At 41.7% G+C, this 25209-nt stretch overlaps 1 protein-coding gene across 1 annotated transcript in view; it reads right to left on the reverse strand.

Annotated features, from left to right (window-relative positions):
* Positions 1-3608: 3608 nt before the first annotated feature.
* Positions 3609-25209, reverse strand: part of PPM1D (protein phosphatase, Mg2+/Mn2+ dependent 1D) — a 38467-nt gene continuing 16866 nt past the window's right edge. The window contains exons 4-6 of the mRNA XM_019493413.2: positions 12421-12611; positions 11090-11332; positions 3609-5082 (exon numbers count right to left, since the gene is read on the reverse strand). Of these exons, the coding sequence (XP_019348958.1) occupies positions 4528-5082; positions 11090-11332; positions 12421-12611 (989 nt within the window). The 3' untranslated portion in view covers positions 3609-4527. The remainder of the gene's footprint in view (positions 5083-11089; positions 11333-12420; positions 12612-25209) is intronic.

Raw genomic sequence — 25209 nt, forward strand, 5'->3', positions numbered from 1 at the left:
GCTGCCATCATGGGTGATTGCCACCCCTCTCCCTCTCTCTCCAGGCTTGGTTGAGCGAGCAGAGTTTAGCCAAGCAGGGTGGGTGACAGGGAAGAGGGCGCTTTGTTTACATCCGGGTCTCGCGAGAGCCGGCGCAAGAGCCCGGCGCACGTGGACGGGCGCCTGCCAATCCCTGACCCGCGGCCAATCGTGGGGGAAGGAATCCCCCAAGCCCCGCCCACTTCCAGTCGGCTTGAGCGCTGTTTACCTTCCGGGAGGGGGCGTGGGCGTTGTGCGTCATGACGCAGAACCCGGAAGTTCACGGGGCGGCAGGGTGCGGCGCGTGGGCCGGAGGAGTCCAGGGCTCAGGTGAGTAGGACCCAGCGCCCTGAGCCCGTCCTCAGAAGGCAGCCTGGGGCTCAGGTTCCCGCTGGGCAACAGCTGGTCCTCTCCCCCACAAAAAAGGTTTTATTCAAGGAGAGAAGCATTTTAATATCATTTAAAGCATTATAATAAAGTGTCGTGTTTAGCCTTACTTTATTATAATGCTTCCAGTGAGCCTAAACACGTTATTATAATGCTTGAAGTGTTTAGGATCTCTTAAAGTATTATAAGAAAAGTGTTTTAGGGCTGTCAGCTGTGAATTTTGATATTTTCCTCACTTTTGAGTCACTCATCGCAGTGGAGGCAATTGATATAAGTGTGTGAGGTTGGGCTGCAGTTGCTCTCGCTGCCTGTCAAGAGCAGAGGATAAAATTCATTATTATATAAAAATGGAGTAGAGCAGGGGTTCTCAAGCTGTGGGTGGCAAGCCCCTGGGGCATTGCAAGCAATGTATAAGAGGGCTGCAAACTTCCCCGGAGGGTATGTATGGTGCAAACTCCCCATCCCTCGCTGCCACCATCCAGCACTTGGGGTCACGCTATCCCAAGGTTTGAGACCCCCCAGAGTAGAGAGCGACTGCTCTGGAGGTGAGTGTTCGTCAGCTTTCAAAATGGAAAACAAGGAGCGGGTGAATGAAATTGTGCTTGTGGGACGCAGGCGCATAGTTTGCTTGTGTGTGTGTGCACAGCCATAACGCATCCCCCTCAACAATTCATAGTGCATACAAAGCCATCTCATTTAATCTCTGCTGAATTTACCCACGGCAAGTGAGAAATTTAGCTCGGTGTATTGAAAAGATCCTTCCGTGTTTACAAAGACTTAACATCTCTCCAGTCTTACTAACGCAAAGCTGTTTGAATTTTTTGGCTATTAAGGATGTACTAAGTGCCTTGAAATATATGAATAAAAAAAGACTGCAGTTCACTTTATCAAAATGGTTAATAGGCAAGAGTCACAATAAAAGTGGCAGTTAATAGTTCAGGCTTACACAAATATTATAGCTCAGTTGATCAAAGAAAAATCCCCAGTGTCTGTGCATATTTTTAAAAACTGTTTCCATGTGCAAGTTTTTATACAATAAAAGTCCTGATCCCTAGTAAAAAAAAAACCCCAAATATTTGCAGTCCTCAGTTATTGTCCACTAGCAGTAGAAATACATTTCTTGTAGGGATCAGCCTAGACCTGCAGTATTTTAATCTACAAGGTAGTGTTGCATTCATTTCACGAAACAAATTGTGAATTTTCAGAAAGCTTTTCGTTCCTCTTATAATTTCTGTAACCATAGCAACGTGTAGATAGTGGAGATAGTTTTAGCCCAGGGTTTTGTTGTTCCAATAGCAGTGAACATAAGTCCAAAAATAGCTTCCCTAGCCACTGGCAGTTTCAAAATACTGGTTTCTCTTGCACATTTAAAAACAGGTCACATACGGGAGCCTGACTACAGTTAGGTTCATATAATACAACTACATCCAGTATAAAATATCAAGCTGTATACTATCTGTAGCAAAACCAGCTAGTGGTATTCTGTTTCATAGTCCACGTATTAAAATAAAGGAGGCACACGATGGCCAAACAAACCACATGCAAACTGAAGTGGTCAACCCAGAAGAAATATTTAAAAGAGAAAAACTTGGTGAAGACAGGAAAATTTAGTAATCAGAAATGTGCCAACCAGAAGGAAAAGGCTTAAAATGCAGTTGTTGCTAGTATTGGTTAGATACCTTCAGGGAAACAATGCAACCTTTACCCAGGATCGTATTTCCAGCCCATTGGGACCCCAATAGAAAAAAAACAGCCCATCTATGTAACGTTGGGACAAAAATTTCATATCATCACGTGGCTTCTTTTTCAGAACAGTTAGCGGGAAGTCCAGACCCTTCTACTAATATGCATTGTTTGGATAGTAAAGGTTGGTTAGCTTCATTTATGCTCAGCTCATTTCTCATGTTAAAATATTTTACTATTAGTAATGCTGTTTGTTGCAGTGGCACTTACTGCATGAAGAAACAGCAAAGCTATAGCAATTTCCCACTGCAGTCCAACATCCAGGTTATGAAACTCTTGACTTTGAGCTCTTGTTAAATTGGCCCAATTCCCATGTTTGAGGGCTCGCTTCCTGCTGGAAGCATGGCTGGAACCAATCCAGCCCTAGCGTAAGTAGCAAATGCTCACAGAAAGAACTGAGCATCTAGACACTTGGGTTCTTATTTTTCACCTCAGTTTGAGTATACGCAAGGTACTTCACCTTTGTAGTCCAGCTCACCTGTTCAGTAAAAGGCTATAATACTCACCTCATGGGGTGTGGCAAGAATTGAGGTTTCTGAAGTATGTTCAGTCCCTCTGGTCATCGGGAACAATAGTATTACATTCATTATGTTTAATTAAATACTTCGGTTAGTTGGTCAATGCTTGTTTTCAAAATAATTATCTTCATGTTGTAAAGCAAATAAAAAGGAACTACTGTAATTAACCACCAGACTCAAGTGCTGTTCACTGGTTCTAACATATGCACCCTTTGAAGAAAATGGAATGGATTACTAAAGTCTTGGTATTTTCTCATGGTGCTGGAAGCCCCTTGTGGGGGGACAGTGAGATGAACCACCTTGCTGGAAGTAGCTGAGCTACCTTCAGATCAAAGTGGAATGGTGCTCTGATGTCATTATTGTTGGCCACAAGGATTTCATTTTAAAAATCCGTTCGCAATACTGAAGGCTCATTTTGCCAGGGATCAAACTTGATTCAGTGAAGGTGTTGCTAAAGAGACCTGGATGATGCCTGCATTGTCCTAGCAGTTAAACTGGGACTGGCTCTAAAAAGGTAGAGTTGTTTGATGACACCAGAACTGCAGCAGCTCCTCCCTCTGGTAGATACAAGCATGAAAGAATATCCTATTCCTCCTCCCCTCCAGTTTTTCTCTGCCAATTGAGTTCATATAGGGCCCAGCTGGGAAGTACATCAAACTTGCACAAAAAATGGTAGATACTTGCAGGGGCATCAACTCCCAAAAGGTAGGCAGAATATTTTTAATTGTAGAATTAGTGGCAGTCTCTCTAGCTAGTGATGGCTAGAGATTGGAAGATTAAGGAACAAGTCACAGGTGGGAAGGAGAACTGGTATTGAAACAAAGGCTGTTAACTGTGGGGACTAGTTTTGTATTTGCAACATTACTCATGGATAAGCATTTAAAAACTTAAGCTTTGAATTTCAAGACACTGCACATATTTTAAGAAAAAGGCACCCCCAGCAAGTTTTCACTTGTTTTATTTAGGTGAACATACATAAGGTCTACATATGCCATAAAACCTGTAAGTCATAAAATAATTTAAGAATTTAGGTTGGAATAATATTAGCAGCACCACTAGTTACTGAAATGGCAGAAATGTCATGCCTTTGAGGCACACATTTGAAAGGGATATACTGTCTGCGTAAAGATGTCATCAGTCCTTCCAGGAGAATGGAAATGCTTTTTTGTAGGACAGTTTGGGGGCTTAGGTTTCTTGGAAAATATAAGAGACACTTTTTTGCTAAATACTTTTGACGACTAAGGTTACAAAAGATACAACTGAATAAGATACTGCATAGTATTTTAATTAAGATAAAAGAAATTGACATTGAGCTGTGTAAAGCAAGACTCAACGTCTCTGCTTCCACATACATTTCATTTCTGAGTAGAGAAATCTAAACTTTAAAAACAAAAAATAGACCTAGTGTATTCTCTAAAAGACACGCTTTGGGTAGAACGTATAATACTACGAAAATACATCTCTTCCATTTTGTTTAATAATTTACTTTAGTTAAAAAGTTGTGAAATCCTCATCACAAGAAGCTTATACAAATTCATGACTTGAGTAAATTAACAAAAAAGATTAGATTTTTTTAAAACAAGGTTTAGCCCTGTTGTAAAAATTATACAAAGGAAAAAAAAGACTACATTTGTATGAAGGAATACAAATTTACACACATTTTACAGTGACTTGATACCCTACACATCTACAAAATTCACAGTTATAATACAAGCAAGTACAAGGCTGGGATAAAGCTGTTTGATACCCAAAAAAAAAAAAAAAAATTCCTACTTAAAAAAAAAGAGGAAGAGTTTCAAACTTTTGCAACAACTTCTAAATTCTAATCAGACCAAAATATGCTTCATTACATACATACCCTTCAGCAAACGCATACTGCTTTTCTCGGCTGGTGGAACAGTGAGTTACCAAGCTTCTTCTGGCCCCGCAGGCTTCGCCGCATGGTGAGCTTGTTCGAGTTTTTGCGCTGGGGAGTTGTGGACAGGCCTTCTGGTTGGACAGCAATGCTGCGACTTAGGGTACGCCTTGGCTTCTTCACAGCCGGGCCAGAATTGGATTCTTCTAATGTCCTTTTAAAGTTTGCTGGGGGTGTCCTCTCTGTTTCTTGGGCTTTTGTCTGACTGTTAGGAGACACCTTGAAGCTTTTTTGGTCCGTGCTTGAGTTTGCTGAATTGGAAGGTGAGAGGGTAACTGACAAGCCATTGCTGTAAGATTCATGTATCCTCAAAGCTAGTGCTTTGCTGCAGTTCTCCTCCTGCAGGCCTGGATCCTTAGAGGATGCCACCACTGATGGTAGACTGCTTTTGGCAATCTCACTGGTCAGCTCAGAATATTTATCTAAGATCATGTTACTATGTATGAGGGAGGGAACAGACTCAGGGGAGTTCAGTCGTGGCCATGGATCCTCGTCTAAAAGCTAAAAGGAGAAAAAAAGAAAAAAAAACAAAACAGAAAATTAATTATGCCAAGATATGCATACCTGTATTGCCCCAGGCCATGGCTGAAGTGAAGGGTTCTCTGGGCTCTATATGCCGCATTACTGAAGCTTCGTAGAGAGACAGAGATCTCCCAACTCCAGATGCAAACACTTATACTTTTTCTGGGGCAGGAATTATGGACGCAATGAGAGCTCCACCTGTGTACAAGTGTGACATCTATTTAAAAATCATTTAAAAATCATGACATCTATTTAAAAATCTCAGATCACAGATAATAGGTCTGCCATTCGGTCTTTCAGAAGGCTATCTTGGCCTTACTAAGCATACATGTGTTTTTTCTTTTCAATGGTATACAGTTAAAAAGCAAATCACTGATTACACGATCAGCTTGCAATCTTTCATGGTGTCGGAAGCCCAAAGTAGAGAATGATGTGCGTAGCATGTCCCACACACTCCCAACCCTCAGGGATCTCGTTTGTAAAAATAAAGACGCTGCTTCCATCCTTCAAAAGCATCATGGCAATGTCTGCATAGTGTTCTTAAGATTATAAATGCCCTTGAATGGCCAAGTATGATTAGGACAGATCAGCAGAAGCCCTAATAATACTATCCATAAAGTCTATGACAGACATTTATGAAAGACATTTTAAAAGGTTATAACTTCACTCTGTTCCAGCGCCAACAAACGTGTAGGTTACCCATTTTGAAGGGATCTGGGAATGCTTCTTTAACATCCTCAATTATATTTTTGAAACTGGTTCTCTATCAGACTTTTATCTTAGCAGTATCTTACATAACGTGTTATGCCATGAGAGTGGTATTGCTCAATGTAGATTTGGATACACAAACAGGAACATTAAAGGAGGAAGCTTAAGAGTTTGGGATGATGTGGGGCGAAGAAGAAAAAGCAACACACAGGACCTGAATCAGGCAAGATTCATTCCTGGGCAATCAGCTGCAGACAGCACTAAGCTGGATTGATCTGGACAACTTCAAAAAACATTTTTTGATTCTAGAACAGACAGTTCAGTGCTCTCCACTCTTAATAGTTGAGCCCCTCACCACAGATCTGAACGTTCATATTAAAAAGAGCCCCATCGGTAATATCTTCCTATCGGCTGATATTTCACACCCATAATACAGTGTTGATGATGAGCTCAGGCTAGTAAAATTCACATGACCCATTTGAATGGGTCAGTAATGCAGCTAATTTTGATCAGAAGCTTCCCTGAAGTTTTAGGTACTATGGTTCTGATCCTTCTCAACAGTAGCGGCCTTAGGGGAGGTCAAACCAGGCGACTGCCCAGGGCCCCACACTATAAAAATTAATTACACTGAATATCTGTATTATCAATATTGTATTAAGATACTTTCACTGCAGTTTGATGGATAGGGCAAAGTGAAATTGAGAGTGTCCGACTTGCTTCCAGGTCATCAAAATTAAGCCTCTAAGAGGCCCTAAATGACTCTCTTGCCCATGGCACCAACAACCCTAAGGCCACCACTGCTTCTCATGATATGGTTATTAAAACACCTGTCTTAGTTCCAGTTTGCTAATAGACAACAAATACTTATAGTCTTTCCCCAAATACAATAATGCCAAATTTTTGACAGAAAGGAGCTCCTAGTTAAAAGAGACATACTAAATCCTGCAGATCTTATTCCTGGCCAAGCGCTTGGTAAAACAGAGCTAAGTACCTGGGTGTGATATCTCAATGTTGTGCTTGGAAAGAGCATGAATTTCAGGACAATGTGGTCACCGTTGAGGCCTTGTCTTCACTACAAAGCTTTGCTTACAGAACTGTATTTCTGCCAGCAAAACTTGAAGTGCCTCAAATCTCTTGTGTAGGGGCGCAGCCTTCCTTTTTGCCAGGAAAGTTACTCCACATCTGCCAAGCGGTGTAAGGCTTCTGCCTCCCTCCACAAAGCCAAGAGAATGGATGTGCAGACTCCCTTCAGCACCCCCAAGGTGCATGTGACACTGTGGTGGCACAAGTGCTGAGCAGAACCACACAGAGGCACTGGCAGCAGGTAGGTGTGCACGTGCTTGACAGCCTGGCACTGATTAGACAGCCACCCCTCCCAACTTGTTCACATAGGAATAAACCCCTCTAGCACGTAGACTGTATACACTTGAACTGCCTCCCCCATACCTTCGCAGTACTAAAGTCAAGAGCTTTGAGATGACAAACTCTAGAACTGTTTCCCTAATGTTCCCCCTCCGCTCCCACATCCTCAGAAGGAAAGTTCTCTTGAAGCAATTCTGTGCTCTGGTGAAAGTGTACTTTCTAGTTGGGCATGTGGAAAATTAGAAGCTCAGTCGAGAGTCAAACTTTGCTATATATATCTGCAAAAAATCTGGCCACCAAGCTGGCTTGAAGGGACTGGACAACAGCATTGTTTAGAAAAAAAAAGAGTTGTACTAATTTTGCCTTGCCAAATATACTGGCTGCAAGATTGGAGAAATTACTTGTACTGTATTTTTCATATAGAGTTTGATGGGCACAGTGAAAACAGATCAGCCCCTCACTGACTGAGAAGAAATTAAAAATTAGGGACGTTTACATAATCATTCAGATAAAGTAACGTTTGGGCAGTGGAATTCACTGTCAGAGAGTGTCAAATACAAGACCGCAGTATAGTCCGGAGAGTTTCAGGACACAAGTCTCATCCTTCCTCACAACTGGGAGGGACTGGAAAGGTTCACTTTCTCCCAGAACACCACGTATGAAGGGGTGCTGAAGGCAGAAGTCTGACTTGGACTCTGTGATCGATTATATTCCTCACAGGTCAAGTTCATCTGGACTTTTAAAACTGAGCTGGTTTAGTTTAATAAGCCTGCCTTTTTACTACTGAAGCAATGCACTCCTCCTCTACCCATGTCCTGGGTCTCATAAGTATTATTTTAGGTTTCGTGTCATTTGACTTCCATAGAAACTAGGGCTGCCTTTCCCATGCCTGAATTTTACCCACCAGAGTCGCTTAAAAGCAGTGCACTGTTTGAATGGAAAACCTTGCTGGCCAACTATTCTATAAATCTGAGCATGGAAATCTGCGCTCCTTGCCATCACTGGCTTCTCAATGAACTGAAACGCTTCTCCCCATTGTAAAAACAAAAAAGCAAACAAATAAAGCAACATATTACTCAAGCCAATCTAACGAATTGAATGCACATGCAATCTCCTTTTTTGGGCTCTCTCAAAAAAAAATACACCAGAGGACACAGCTGCAGAGACATTCCATTTATTCTGATCTGCCTAGACACGTTTCTTTTTCCTTAAATGTTTCAAGATTATTCTGACAGGGCAGTGGCAATGTTTTCTTTCTGTCTTTTTCCACTTCCTGCTTGCATTTGTTCTTTTCTTTCCAATTCTATAGGTATTCTGTGAGGACAGATGGTATTGGTTACTAAAGCAGCCACCTACGCTAACTCTAAGCATTACATTAGCAGTGTATTATATGCATTCTTTTCATTCAGAAAATCAAATAAGGGAGGAATGGGATCTTATCTTTTTTAATGGGAAATTAAACTGCAAAGAAGGGCAAGAGAAAAAAAAGCATGCTGTATTAAATTAATTTAGATAAAACACAATGAACTGTAACTAGTGTATACTTGTGGCCAGCTAAGATTTTGAATCCTAAAAGAAAAAAATAAATAAATTAAGGTCTTGTCTGTATGGGGAAAGTGTGTCCCTAGTATTTATAGCAGAGGGCATTGTTCTACCACAACTGTTGCAGAATAGCTCCTCATGTTGAATAACTAAGAATAAGTGGCTTGTTGGCTCATAAAACAGAGTAAATATTCTGGAACAAGTTTCTTTTATTCTGGACTAGTGTGTACTACACGTGGCGAGCTATTCCAAAGTATCCGTTCAGATCCACGTCCCTAGGTAGACAAGCTCCAGAACAAACACAGCAACGTTTAAACACAAGTCTCAGCTGTTAATAACTTGGGCTGTAAATAAACATTGCATTTGTTCCAGAAGAAAGCTTTCTGTCTCGGGTTCCTACAGACATACAAACTATCCTACTTCAAGTCCCATGGAAGCATACGAGACAAAGTGTGCCAACTCTTTTTTCCTGGAACGTGGCTGTGTGCTCCTCTCTGGTAGAGGAACAGCAAAGCAGCTTGGAAAGGCAATCTATGTAAATGCCTGTGATATACCTGGCAGACAAGTTTCCTTGGGTGAATTTGATATCTTTTATTAGACCAACTATATACACCTGTTTTGATCCAGGTCAAATGGGATAAAAATCAGACCTATGTCAAATGAAATGTCTATTTACAGCTTTAGGGGACCTCTACACGTGTCCGACGCCTGCTCCGATGCGTGCTAAGTAGCAGACGTTGGAGCTGACTCAATTAATCCAGTTGGCCGGAGCGCGCTAATTAACATACTCCAGCAGCCTCAGCACCACGTGTATTCATCACCCCCACTGCCATTTTGCAGCATGGGATGCTGAATGTACCAGATGCTGCAGGTGTTTTAATTAGAGCAGCTCCCAAGAGCCACTCTTAAATTGCCCCCCGCCCCCCATCTCACCTCTGAGCATATGTAAAGACACCCTTAGTGCTCAGCTTCTAGATGAAGGAACCATGCCATGGTAAATGTGCCAAGGCACTGGATTGCTCCAAAAACTGCACCAGGACTGTAATGAGAGCACCTTCAGTTCATTAAAACAGCCTGGTTCTACAGCATAGAGCTTAAAGGCAATTTGAAATGTGCCCTTTAGAAGCACCTGTGCCATTAAAAGAATGATACTCCCCTGGCTAGAGTTTTGATCTAGATCTTTCACTTAGGTACCAGTCGACTATCAGCAAGCACACAGATTTGTACTCTTGACAGTGTATTGCATGTACTTATATGAGAGAAATGCAGAGGAAAAAGAAACCTATTTTGCCGAGTCCTTAGATTAAATGTCCTTGGATATTTTCAGTTGAAGTGCACCTCACACTTTCCCTTCACAAGTTATAAATAATTCAGACGTTAAAAACAATATACACACCCCATCTGAAATTAAGGTATAAACAGAGTTCACATCAGTTCTCTCCACATTAGACACTGGGATAGCTGTGCTTTTGCAATGGACTTTGGGATCCTTCCTTGCACTTTCCTGCTGCTGCTCAATGGCCAAAAAAGCCCCAGGGCTGTCTTATTAGCCGTCTCGCTCTGTATCAAGCAAATGTTAAGTACTCTCATCCTAATCTTTGTTTTTCCATTTTACTTTGCCTAAAGGACAGCTATTCAAAGGCATTAAATCACATCAAAGCACTATTCAAATCTGTGGCAACTGGCAATTACTGAAACAAACATCCACTCACAATTATACCCTGGTCTTTAATAGCAAAATAGCAAAGCGCTTCCCAAGGCACAGCTCAACATCAATACAACATCAACCAAGGTCCCAATGCAAAGGATGAGCCTGTAAAATAAGGTCTTTTCCTTTAATGAAGAAAATTAACTTGATCAACAGATGCAAAGCAGCAGCTCTCTCAATCTGAAAATAAAGTACTTCTAAAACCAGTAATCATTTCTCTATTTATGTAGCATGGGGAGGAGAAACAGATGCACTACTAAAAAGGAGGGATTCTGTACACATAAGCTTCAATACCAAGCTTTTGAAAACAAATACCAAACACCATTCTAACTACCATTACTGACTGCAGCCTTGGTTTGACTAGTCATTCAAAGTGTCACAATTTTAGGGGTTAAGAGACTCAGTATCCCCAAATCCAATAATTCAGGCCTCACACTCTGCCCTTAGCATCCTGTAGAGTTAAGCAATCGAAAAATATATAGCAAGAAAGTTCACACACTTCTCCCGTTACATTTGGGAATGGCAACATGAAATAGGAATAAGGCAAACTTTCAGCACATACTAAGCTATGCTTTGAGGGAAAGAAAAAAAGGGGAGACCAATGCTACAAATGGTTTGAGATTCAGATTAAAATAGGAAAGACTTGGACTGATGAAGAAACTTTACCTTGACTGGAGGGGTGCAGCAGCGGGAAGGCGTCATCACACACATATCAGGACTGCTATAGCGGGGGCTCTCTGACAAGTTGAGATACAATTCTTCTTCATTTTCCAAGTTGCTCTTATTCTGCTGTAATGGCGAGATGCAAATTACGATGGCACTAGTGTTATCTGCGCGAAGCATGCGCTGCCTCCACCGGCCCAATGCTCTGTTCACCAGCATTTTGGCACAAGACTGCCTGTGCTCTCCCTGTAATGTTAAAAAAAAAAAAAACCACACACAACAAACAGAGAAAGTCATCACCAATTTATTTTGTGAACACAAGCAAAAGAAATTCTCTGTCTTCACACTAAAAAGTACCTGCATTCAGAAAAATCTCCATCTAAGAAACAGCATGGAAGTCACAAATTGTATGACTAACGTGCAAACTCCAATTCCACTTATTATAGTGAAGCTCAGTTTAAAATGATGTTACACGGACAAAAACTCAAATATGTATTAATTATGATTAATGATTTTTTTAAAGGCAATGTTTAAGTCATTGTACACTGGCACCAGGTTTGGTGAATAAATATTTTTGAAATAACAGTGTAATTTTTATAAAAATAGGGCTCTAAAGCTCTTCAAGCAAAACATAGGATCTACACAAATCAGTTGGCTGTGGTTTGTTGCTTGAAGTACATTATAGCAAGATTGCAACTCCAAGGGGCTGTACATCCACCTCAAAATTCCTTTAGAGGTCTTTTTGGGGGGCGCGCTATAAGATGATGCTCAGGACCCTCCATCCTGTACACATTCATGGTGTTATTTATAATGAAACAGGAATAATATCACTTGAAGCTATGGGGTTTTGGATAAACCCCACAAAGACTATAACCTGCTTTAGCTGCACTGATTCATATACTCCTCGAATATATGATAAGTATTTCTACACATTGTTTTGCACTGTTTTATCCTACAGGTAAAACAACCTCTAGTATTTAATAGATACCAGCCTGGCACCTAGATTCCCAAACCATGATAGAGCCAAGTTATTTACTTGAGAAAAAAAACATATGGTTAGTACCTACATTCCACAAGAGGTGTTAATATACATCATAGCCAACAAATCTGACAACATATGCTAGCCTGCTTGATTTGTCATCACTGTAGCAACTCCATATATGTTGTACCAGAATTATTAAAGTAGCAATAGTGAAAGATGTCTCTACTATGCAGGCCTTTAAAAATGTGCTATGGCAGACTAACCCAGCAGCTTTTAGTGGAGTCGAAAAGGAAAAAAAAAAGTTAATAAGCTATCATCTCTAAAGGAGCTGACCAGATCAATCTGTCCTCACCATAAAGTAATTTTTCTCCTCATGGTCCTGGCACATAGAAATGGCATCCTGCGGTGGGATCATGTTCCACAGTCCATCGCTGCCTAGAATAATGTATTTGTGCTTCTGCGGATCAATCGTGTGGACACTTGTGTCTGGCTCAGGAGACACAACAAATTCACCACTGTAGAAGTCGTAACTCCACAGATCACCTAGTGAAGAGGAAAGCAAGGTGATGCTTGCAAGACAACTGTCAAGTAAAAACTTGTAGGACAGGAACCACAGACAATTGTTCCCACCAAACCCCCTTTTCGAGCAGTGTTAATTGCAGGGAAATCCCAACATAACTAACTCTTACCAGTACACTGCAAAGTGATACAAGTTCCTGTTAGTATTTTTCCTACTGAACGTGTGACTTACTAGCAAGAAGTATGGCCTGATATTTTTAAGATACATATACATACATATACACACAAGCAATGAACTGGAAAGACACAGACGTAAAGCGGAATAAATTAAGTGTAAATTGCAACAGAGAGAGGTGCATTTTCCAGGGTAACTCTTTTCACTTACAGTACAGGGATCTTATGCAACTAGTAATAACCTTTTTCAGACAAAGAGGTAGTTTTTTAAATAGGTCAATCTAAACCAAGAGTAACATTGCTGATATGCTACTCTCTCTTGCCTTTTCTTTCTGAATCCAAGCATATGCTTTCTAAACAGGGTGGATAAAAATCAATTATTTAAAGAAATAAATAAAGCAGATTTTTTACTTAAATGTTTTTATTTAAATCGTATTTTTTTAAGATGCTTTTTTTTTTTTTAAATAAACCTTTATAAAGATAGTTTTACTTTAAGATACATAAGAGCTCAAAGATATTATCATGGGATAGGGATTATAACTTCTAATTATATTCTATTTGAGACAATATATTTATGTAGCCTTTTTAGAAAAGTTTTATAATAGGTCACAACAGGCCATGGACTATAGTAGATGCCCAACCTTAATGGGGTTCCCAGAGGTTCCTCTATAGATTCGTAAAGATTAGAAAACCACTCCACCCAATGAGACTCAGTGCTCAGTGTAGAAGATCCCATTAAGCATCTCTGCGATGCTTAGTTTCAGTTCTCAAACTGTGGATCTGGGTCTCTGGAGATAATATCTTTGTTAACAGCAGTATATGGACATGAGAGATAACAGACCCGATTTACCTACCCATCAGTCCTATTGTCTCTCTGCATGTTTGTGCGCACACAGTCAAGCCCTTACATCTCTCTCTAAAAGTGCAAAGTTTCAAGAAGTTAAATGAACAGAGGATTGTTGGGGGTGGAGTAGATCTGGGCAAGGAGGAGGAGTCTGGAGATAAATGCAAGGAGGGAGGGGAAGTAGAAATAAGAGAGAAACATTTTGAGCAGAATATTCCTGAAATTTCTGAGCATAGCCTCTCCACTGATTTGAGATCTAGTGAGGGAATGGTATGGTAGAAAGGAAAACCTATAATGGCAGCAGGCTTGCCAGGCTGTAAGAGAGACCCTGTTTGGAAATATTTTAATGAAGGTTATATATCAAACAAGAATGCACTTTTTGTAGAAAACAATGATTCAATCAAGGCTTCCTGACCAGTGATTTAAGCCAACTTGATTTAAATCAAATCCACTCCGTTCCTAAAAGGTCCACTTTGGACTTCACTCTAGTGCAGACGTTCCCCATCGTTGGTAGCATTCTGTACTGTGCAAAGAGAATGAAAAAGGAGGATTCTTCTTTTTTCTTCTACTGCTCACTGGACATTTGAGATTAACAAGGAATCCAGCATGATCTTTAGTACCACGTTCTACAAATATTGATAAGGATATCCTGCACTGACCACATGCTCTTAAAAATACAAATTCATTCAACTGTCAAGAGCTGAAAGATGTTTAAATGCTAAAGAGTCCTTCAGTTTAAAAGCCAAAATTGCTTCCTGACTCAAGCCTTCAGTAAGTGTAAATGTTTGTGCCTTTTTCACAGCATTCTGACCTCTTCCTCCCCTTCCCCTTCCTACCAAGTCCCTTTAAAATAATAAAAATATGCCTTTGTTCCTGCTTCAGGAAGTAAGTAGACTACTCCATTAGCTTCGCTTAGGGCTATCAACCAGTTGAAAAGGTTTTTCAAGGACAAAAAAAAAAAATACTTCAAATCAATTACTGCACTCCACTATGGCAAACACTGATGGCCCGTTCCTCATTAAAGAGGCAATTCACCTTCACAGCGGCAGCAGACAAAAAACACATGCTTCTACTAAATGCTAATTAAAAGCCCAGCCTGCTTACATAGAGGCACTCTCTCCATCAGCAGACTGGTACAACAAAGCTCACTGACTGGCAACAAGATCAAAATAAATACTGTAGCAGCAGAGCAGAGCTCCAACACAGCAATTACTGTGCACGTAATTGCCACTAAAAGTTTCCATAGATCTCCAATTTTTGTTCAAATCATGCCTGCGTGGCCACAATGGGTAAGATTGTATGCCTGCATTTATCTGCTTTTATAACAATATTTTGATGCCCTCACTAGAACTCCAAAGTCAGTACAAGCGTCAGGCTGAAGCATAGGGTTTTTCTGGTTGTTTGTTTTAACTTACCAAGGACTGATCACAAATTTATTTTTGATATCGCTTCTTTATCTCCTTTATAGTGGATTTATAAAGAAAATGTACAATGTGATGAGCCCCCTAAGTGCCCTAGCAATCAAGTATTTACAGTTAAAATAAGTACACCAGTCCTGTAGCACAAAAGCCACCCTATTTTTCCTCTATTTTCTATAGACAAAAATCAGCAGATCCGGTGACGTCTAGATTGACAAGACCCCTTTACACACGTAGGTAAAGGTGCAATGGGATCTCATGCATGATTCACACAACTATGCCTCCTACTGTGCCGCGTGTCCGTGGCAGGAGACGTGATGGTGGGATCGTGCATTAGATCCCATCGTGCCTTATAGCTGGTCCCAGACTCCCCCTGCACTGGCATGAAACAAACTCCCACAGCTGGGAGTCCCCTGCACCCCAGTTGAGGGGTTCCCAACCACAAGGGCACCCCCCAGGGCCAAAGAATCACCACAGGGGCATGAACACCCTGGACCCTGAGAATCCCTAAGGTTCAGGGGGTTTACGCCAGGCAGGGCATACCCCTATGGCCAGGAGCCCCCTCAGCTGATGGGGCTCCCAGCTGAAGGGGAGACCCTGCTACACATGAAAATTAAAGCTCAATAGCAACCTGCTATAAAGTTAGTACACATTTTTGAGATTTAACTTTATAGGTAAATATGGTTGGAGCTTTCTATTGTGCAGTAGCCACTTTGCACATGTAACTGGTCTCCAGGTAACTGCACGATTAACCAGTTACTTGTGCAATGCCTGCAATGTGTAGAAGGGGGCCTCAGGATCTGAAAGACAGGGCACAGCTGAAGATGGAGGGCAGTAGGTTGTTTTACACGCGCAGGTTTCAGTCACGAGTAATACAAGACCTACAGCAATTTATGTTTTAACGTTAAGAAACAAAACACTATAGAACTTCAAATATGTGGTTCGCAACCCCAACGTCTGTTACTTTGCATCCCATGTGCTATAGCAGTGCCCTTTTTCTTCCCCGCGTACCACCTCCCATCCTAACCAGCATTTTTCAGTCAGACTAGCACAATGCTGGCATAAATTATCCCCCTCTACTGCAGAAGCAGCTAAAGATAATGCAATCCACTCACAGCATGTTTGGACAGAGCCAGAGGATGCTCACCATGCCATTTAATAATCATGTCTGCACTTGCTCATGTGGTAAGCACCTGTGAATTATTGGCAGCAAACCTGTTTTCAGAAAGTAAGAGACACCCAAATACAAAGCCAGGCATGGAGCAGACCTAACACTATAGAAACAAAGCAACTGCATAGTATTTACATGAATTCAGAGAGCTCCTGAAACTCTTTTCACAAAATTCACAAAGACCTCCTTTTTCTACCTTTTCAAATATGCAAACGCTACAATCCAAGCCCAAAGAACTGAGCAGTCTGCAGAAAAGGGGAAAAGCCAAAGCTTTCCTTGAGATGTTTGGAGAGTTGCTTCTTGTGGGATGTACACCCAATAAATGCTACATTACTACAGCTAAGAGAGCTGAAGTGCTGAGAGCTGCTGTCAACTGAATTCTCAGTGAGACTCGAACACAAGCACAAAGCTTTTCCAAAGTACTATACCAGAGTGCCACTGCTTTGAAACTTCATGGCACATAACCTAAAAGCACGCTGGAAGAGTGACAGGCTCAACAACATGCCACAAGTTCTCATCCTCTGCTTCTCAGGCAGTCATCCTTGCTACATTTATGAACACACTGATGAAGAGTATCATAAAAGAGGAGGCAGAAGGAAGTGAGAGCAGATGTAGAGCAGCAGACTACATGTCAACTTGCAATTTTTAATCTACCTCTGACCTACTGTGACCTTACAAGACGCTCGGCCCAGTTCCTCCACCGGTTCCAAGGGCAGCTCTCTACAATACATGGTAGATCACTGATGCTTGTAAAGGATTTCGAGATCCTCAAATAGAAGGTGGCACCACAGAAAGACAAAGCATTTTATCTTGTTGGTCCCAATTCCCAAAGGGACTGTGGGCACAAGGAGATTTAGTGACTTTCCCAAGAGCACACGGGAGCCCTGTGCAAGCACACAAGGAGCAGAACTCGCATCTCCTACATCGCAGGCTGAATCCTTAACCAAGTGGTTCTCAACCTTTTCAGACTTGAGGTACTCCTTGGAAAATGCCAGTTCTCAGTTTTCATTCTTTTTTTGCCTACAGAAAATAACAGAGCAGTTTTTCTGTTGCAAAGAACCCAGAAAGACCACAACTATGGATTTTTATTTGAAGTCTCTGGGTTTATCTCATGAATGTTAGCACTGTTAGGTTTACAAACTGTGACACATGCCACTGAACTCTTGAAAGGATCTCAAGGCACACCAAAGTGTCATGGCACCTTGATTGAGAATCACTGCCTTACACACAAACCCATCCTTTCCATGGAAAACTCTCCAGCATTTATCAGTCTTTCCCTTATATCAAATCCCTTCCTAAGGGTAACCTACACTTATCTGAAAAGCAGTAGGCAAGATGTAGGATTCATCTGGTGAAATGTTATGCCCTGTATTATGCAGGATGTCAGACCAGATGATCATATTAGCCTCACAGATTCATGATTCTGGCTAATCAGAGCCATCTTACTTTTGTTAGCCGAACAAGGAAAAATGAACACCGTTGAAGCCAAACAGAAAACTCAGTATAGAAAATGGGACTTCCGAAGGCAACTGGAAAGCAGAGCACTGGCTCCAGTTTAAGCTATGTTTCTAAGATATTCATTAAACATGCATCTTTTGGCAAAAGACATTCTTTATGATCAAATGTTTTGAAACTCTTTCCCCTTGACATTATCCCTGTGAAAGCTGCTGTCCAAGTTCACCGCAAGGGCATACATCTGAAGCACATTAACCTTTCATATCTGAAATGCAATTCTAGCAACACAGCCCAGTTACAATGCCTTCTAACTCAAAACCTCCCCTGAATAAGCAGGCAAATAAAACGGAGCAGCATTACTCTGATGAGCCACTAACTCCATTAACTCCAGGCAAGCTTTGACAGTCTAAGGGCTCAAGGGAGCACTGCATAAGGCTTAACTGAAAAAAGACACGGGAAATACTTGTATTGTGGTCTCTGTCCTGGTTTGAGGGAGGGGGTGAGGTGGGAGAGAGATGCTCCAAGGAAGAACACTAGTATAAAAGAATGCATATTCTGGCTTCCTTCGCACTGACTTGTGATATCGCTTGGACTTTGACAACACACAACATGAGTCTGAAAGCCATTCACACCACCTGTGCACAACCACATTTTGCAATCCAGCCAAGCGTTAGTCATGACAACAAGCAAAATCAAGCTCAGAAGCCCATCACGTGTTATTAATGGGATTATAAAAGCTGCAAATTGGCCTCTTATCTGTCATTCACCTCCTTCTCCACCCTCAAAAAAAAAAATCAACCCACTATATCCCCAAGCCAATTGACTCATCAGGCAGAAAAACGAACCCTGGTCTCCCAGATACAATAAGGCATGATATTATTATAATGTGTTCACCTCAATCAAAGCTACCATCTCAGGACTCCCTCCCCCTGGCCCAGCAGAGCCAGGCAATATGTTTTTAAAAAGTAGAGTCAGAGGGTGTATGTCAATGCATCTTAGAGCTGCTGTATAGACAGAATGCTAAATATCAGCTGTTTATCTTCTGTCCCCACCAGCTGGAGAACACGTCATCTGCCAAAATGGCCAAGAAGAAGTAGCATAAGCCTGAGTGAAACAATAAGCCTTACTTGGAGAATTCTTTGTTTCAGCATCCAAGAGAAGAATAGGATGTAAAACTAGGAGCGTATACTAGAGAAGAGTGACGCTTTCCCTAAATCATCACATGCTTCCCACTTTTTCCTCTCACTGTAAGAAGTCAGGTAGGCAGGTAGATTTAGGAAACTGAGCAAGTCAGGTGATGAGACTTGCCAAGTTGGGACCATGCCAGTGACAGGGATAATGTTAGAAAACCAGGAACTCTGGGCTCCCAGACTGCGATGAAGAGAACACATTTTTTCTCCCAGCTGAAAACTTCCAATACCACATGCTGTCACTACTATAAAGCCAGTTACTTTAAAGTATTACAGAACAAGGGTAAGACACTCCTCCTACATCCCCCAGCTTCTGTCCATACAAAGGAGACATTGAACATATAACGAGCACATTGCTGACACTGAAGCCCAACACGAAAGGCTTCAGGGAGACTTCAAAAAAAGAGTCACTCCATCTATACTGCATACAATGTGTAGCCATGAACTACATCACACACTGCAAATTAAAAAAAAAGGAGAACCGATTTCTTAATGACAGAAATGGATATGAAAGCGAACTCGTATTCAACCCATTCATAAAAATAACCAGTCGTGTGTTCCTCCTTACTAATTTATTGCCTAATATAAATCTTATGTAAAAATCGGATTACATCCCTACTGAAGCCTGGAATGTTTTAACAAATAACTGAGTTACAACATACTTGGATTTCAGTCCAATCCAGTCCTTCTCCCCTCAAAGCAAAAACATGCGTCAAAAATAACTTAAATCAAACTCTTCTCTTTAAATTTCCTCAACAGTTGTTTTCTTTTTTGGCATTCAAAAGGACATTTGAGGGGAAGGAAGGAAGAAACCAATCTGATTAATTTTGTAACTTTTTTAATAACTCCTCTACTAAGTTTCTATCCTACAAGTACAAAGGAACCACTAAAAGTTCTCTTCTCAGTCTTAAACAGGCAGCCTTGCTGAGAAGCATGACAAATCTAGACAACTCTGAAATTGTGACCATTTAACTCATCCTGGCTGGTTTGAAACTGAAAAGGGAGAAACAAAACAAAAAAAGCAATAAAAACAGAAGCAGCTTAAAACGTTTCTATAACGAGCCACAAGAGGGCATCTTTACCGCAGTCTTGGGGAGATCAGACAAGTGCACTGCCATACATTTCTGCACGGTGGCAATATCCAAAGCTATTAAAACTCACTGTGGGGAAAAAGGGGAAAAACTATCAGGAGGCCAAAGTCAAGAGCACAGACAGCTCAGCTACCTGGAATCCACTGAGGCATGTAACTTTTACTACACCATAAAACACAAAAGTATTTCTTGAACAGTGGTAGGAAGCCTTCTTCTTTATACTTTGCAAAGAAATGTCAGGTGCACTAACAGCAAAGCCTGGGGAGGCATGCACACTGACTTTACTGCACCTTTCTGGGGCATCTTTCATGAGCACCATACTCGCTGCAAAGTCAACAGAAGTCAAAGTAGATTTGAGGAACCAGCCAGCCAAGTGAATACAGCAGTGGTACAACTTGGAAAGCTTCACTTTAAAAAAGGACTAATGCGCATAGCACCCAAGATGTATTGGATGAGCAAATTGTGAAAAATGAACTTACAGACAGTGATGTGTGAGCGGAGAGGGGACAGCAAGAAGTGAAAGTGTGAAACATGGACAGCTGCCTTGCAATTTCTGAGCTGGACTCAAGTCCCTCAGTGAGCACTAAGAAGGCATCTCGGGCACCAAAGGGACAGCCATTTCTCAATAGGATTTTCACAAGATGTAAAAAAGGACACAAGGAAGAAATAGAAGAGTCTATTGTCTGGAAGTGGAAATAACTGATTCTGCATTTAGGAGAATATTCATTACAGTTTTTAACACGTGCCCAAGGAACAGAAAGGGAAGGTTGTGCACTGAGGCTCTAGAGACAACCTAGTTGGGGGAGGGAGAGGGGAGGAAGTACCTTTCAAGGTAAATGGATCCACGTGTCTTGACATGAACCACAGCTCAAGCAACAAAGCGCAGACTTGCCACTGCACAGGAACTGAAGGGTGTATTCTGCATTTTATCCAGGTCCACATATGTATTTGTTTCAATAAAAAGCTTTTCTGGGGGTTCTGCCAACTCTAGGATCGCGTGGAAGGCAACAACTCTTTCTGCCATATTAACTTTGCTGTAAATACAAATACTGCAGATTTACTGAGTTTGCAGCAATGTTACTCTGCAATTAGCTAAACTGAATGTGTCCAACAGAGCCCACCTGGCCTGCAGAGCTGCTTTGTCCGGCTGGAGCTGCTGCCATAGCACAGAGCGCATGGTGCCAGCTCTGGTCTGGCACAGGGGACATGATGGGAGCTGGAGCCTTTGCCATGTGCCCCAGGTTGGAGACAGAGCTGCTGCTGCCTCCCCCCACCCCACACACCTGCTCTGGGCCAGTTATATCTGCTGCATGCTCCAGGTTGGAGCCAGAACTGCTGCCGCTGCTTCCTCATGCCCCAGGTCCAGCCCACAAAGAGCCCCGGAGTCCAGATCCGGCCTACGGTATAAAGCGATTTTGACACCCCTGGGCTAAATGAAAGCAAGATGCGAGCATAGTCGGAATAGCTCAGAAAATGAAAGTTATTTACTGTCATTCTGACTCATATGGATTTCCTTTTCTTGATTTTTTTCCCCCTTTGAGGTAAGAGGTGAGCCTTTGTGAAAAGGAAAGTAATTCTTGAGACAGAGGGAGCAGCTAATTTCTGTTAATGACTGTATACCAAAAATATTTGGATGCCTTTAACTAAAGTTCATGTTTTAGAGTGATGGTTACTTAAAGGGAGGCAGATAAACAGTAGGAAGATTTTAAGTCTGCTGGTGTGCATATAATGCAAACACCAGTATGCTTAGGGATAATCTGTGAGGAGGAATCCTCAAACTGTTATTCAGATGGTCTGAAGATTTTCCATTTTAAGAACAAACATTTCATAAAGAGACATCTATGGAACCTAGGCAATGACTTTCCATCTCTCATATCCACAGGCATCCACAATTCAAACTGCAATTTAGCAGGGTTGATCTCTACACTGTCTTATGTGCGAGTAACCAAACAAACAGGCATCCTGGGACAACTGTGTCCACTCTGCACAACTGATTTTTTTAACAGTCTGTGAAAACTAAATCTTTATACAAGGATCCTAATGATACTGGGCCCTCTGCCTCAGGGTTTTGATGGAAGCAGGTTCAGAGAGCTTTACAAAACCATTCTAGTGCTCAATAGGCTACTCTGACAGGTTGCTCCCATATCACGCCACACTGGTCAGCAGTCACATAGATACTATGCATTTGGAACTTAGTGCCCCAAAATACAGTCCACCCATTTAAGGTGTCAGCAGGAAACCTAACACATTTATAAAAATCAGAGGGAAGCCCATGCTGTCAGAAGCTGCTTGATTCAGTTTGCTCTACTGGCTCGAGTACATGGATTAGACCTCCTAGGTTACTTACCAGACACCCAGCCTCTTACCCAGATACCATGACCAAATCATCATCAAAATACAGCCAACTGTTGCTCCAGCACCAGATGCTAGAGGCTGACAGGTTAACCTAACTTGATTAGAAGTGTAATTAAAGTGCTACCCATCTGCTTCTGTACATCTGGAAATACTTTTTTAAAAATAGGGCCAGAGAAACAATTTCACCATGGCCTTTCCTCAGCGTGTTCAGTCAAATCTCTGCAAAACCCTTCATTCCTGGCTGGCACATGGGAGAAGGGAAGCAGGAGCTGTGAAATATTTGACACAAACAGCAGGGGTTTTGAGGGTAGGGAGAGGGAACAAGAACTCCTCCCATCTGGATGGTGCAGGTGGTAAGTTGTGAAGGCTCATTACAAACCTGAAGTAACTAGGTGAATGGAGTTCTGCCGTGCCATTAGTATTCCTGACGCAACAAACCGGGCACAACCCATAGTCAGCTACTTTTTTTTCTCCCCTCGCTCCCTGCCCACCACATCTTTCAGTAGTAAAGCTTAATTTATGCATGAATATTCTGCACATTGCATCAGAAGAGCTGAAAGCACTCTATATGTATTTCCAGAGCACTAAGCACAAGCTTGGCACTTGTTTCTTCTGTATGGGAGACAATTTAAACACCCCTGTGAGTTATTTAAGAAGTACAAACATACTGCATTCTGTTTAAGTGCTCGACCTTGGGAGCAAAAAGAAACCATGCACTTACCCAAACTTTATGTAAGCAAAGCTCATAAAGTACAGAATAATTTGTCCACTGTGGATGCAGTGATATCAGCAACCCCAAAACGAACTAGTTCCTTTTGTTTTCTAGGTTCTCATAGCAGCCCTTTGACAGCTGCTTCCCCTTCACTGACACTAATTATTCTGCAGGTCAACAAAGTACAACTACATTACAAAATACAGAGGAGGATAGAGCTGAAAAATGCTATGCACTTAAGCAACATATGCACTTAACCAATATGCAGCTAATCTATGTTTGTTAGAAGATAAGCAACAGGCAAAATACTGGGGCCAACATCATCTCGGGCATTTAAGTGAATTACCCTCTTATATGATATGCGCATAAGTAGAATATACTATAGATGACTTCATGCATTACTTAAAAAACATCCACCACTGCAGTGGAAAGCAGATACAACTGAGCAGTGTACAGTACCACTGCTTAGTTTTGGGCAGAAGGATACTGCATCTAACCTGAACCAGCAAGGATGAACTATGGGAGGACGAATTTGGCTGGAATGACTCACATTATGTGCCAGTATCCTCTCTGTTGTCCAAATATTTGAATGACACAGTGTTTCACTATGGCACCTACATTGCCTGTTTCTCAAGTTTTTAGCTACATTACTGGGTTTAGAAAAGGAATTAAAAAAGAGGCTTCAAAATTATTTTGTCCCCATTCCTTTAACCAGAACAAAAATATCAGAATAAAAATAGGTTAATGAATAGCCATGAGAGAAGAAAGTTGGTAGAAATTCATGAATACAGTGCAATGTCAGAGCATGAAAAGACCAGGCGCAGCCCGCCATGTAATCATTTTGCCTGTGTTGAGAATTTTGTAATTTCTTATCATAATGTGCCAACTTTCAGTAATAACAATAGATTTACTCCTGATAATGCCTGCTACAGGCAGGACAGAATTGCCTGTTTATCAGACTGTTGGTCCCCTAATAAATTCTGGCCTAGGCATCTTTGTTTGTGGTGCTAGCTCCTTGGCAAGAAGAGGCACGATGCCCAAAACTGGGTAAAGTGAGGCCACTTTCTGCACTAGTAACCAGCAGAATCAACTAGAGCATTGGTAACAGAAGAGTATATCAAGTCTGACAGTTATTAGCGTCAGAGCAAATTGCTCTGCTTGGAAAGGCTCCAGTGTAGGAAGTGTTCATGCCAACCAGGGTAGCAAGGCTGGGAGCCAGCCAAGCAGTCAAACAGGCTTCAGTAACATGAATACCAACGGTTTTAGTTGTGGTAGGTCTGCTGTAAGCAGCTTTTGAGGCCAGCATGCCCCTCATGAAGTGAAATCCTGTTTCCAAACTGTGAGCGTCTGCGCACCATCTGGGTCCGACAGAGAGAAAAGCAGCTGCTGTGTTCCTTTTCCCAGGAGGTTGGCCATGCCTCATCGGAAAGGGATGTGAAGAGGTTGCAGAGTCTCCTCAAGCAAAGCACACAAACACTAAAATACTGATGTTCAACTCTATGTAAACTTGGTGTCTTCAGACCACGTGAGAGAAAGAATGCCCTCTTTTAAAGGACCCAAATATGCTGAGCTTTGAGCTGACAGAAGATAGATGTCCTCATTTCTTGGACTTGAGACTCTTCAGCAATCCTCTTCATCCACATGATAATCGTAAAGACCACAAATGGGCTTAACAGATGGATCATTCCCTGAATCCCCATCTGCCCAAAGAAACCAGCCAAAACCCTTTTTGTGGGACTTGCTGAGAAGAAACAGACTAGAAGTCACTGGGTTTCTTAGAATTGGCATGATAGGCTGAAGATCAGAGAAGGAAAAAGGAACAGCAGACCTTTATACAAATTAAAAACTCCGAAGTAACATATGCTCTTTGTTAGGTAAGGGAAGCCAATGTGTGTGTTAACCAGTGGCTGGAGCACAAGGCTGAAATTCATGAACCTGGATTGCATGCTGCTACTCCGCTACTGACTCATGACCTGGACTTGCTTCGCCAATAAGCACCTCTCGCACGGGCCTTCTGAAGCAGAACGGACGTTTGTAAGGCACTGCTTAAATGTAGCATTACTGTAACTTTAAAAAAAGATGGAGTTTCTTTTCACATTAAAATCACTGAATAGCCACTCCCCATCTCCTTTGCCCCACAACTCAAACTCACCACCTTGCTTGCTTTGCAATTCTGTATTAGAACAGGGCTGTCCAACTGCTGGCCCAAGAG

The sequence above is a fragment of the Alligator mississippiensis genome, chromosome 14 (genome assembly GCF_030867095.1).
Source record: "Alligator mississippiensis isolate rAllMis1 chromosome 14, rAllMis1, whole genome shotgun sequence".
Lineage (NCBI taxonomy): Eukaryota > Metazoa > Chordata > Crocodylia > Alligatoridae > Alligator > Alligator mississippiensis.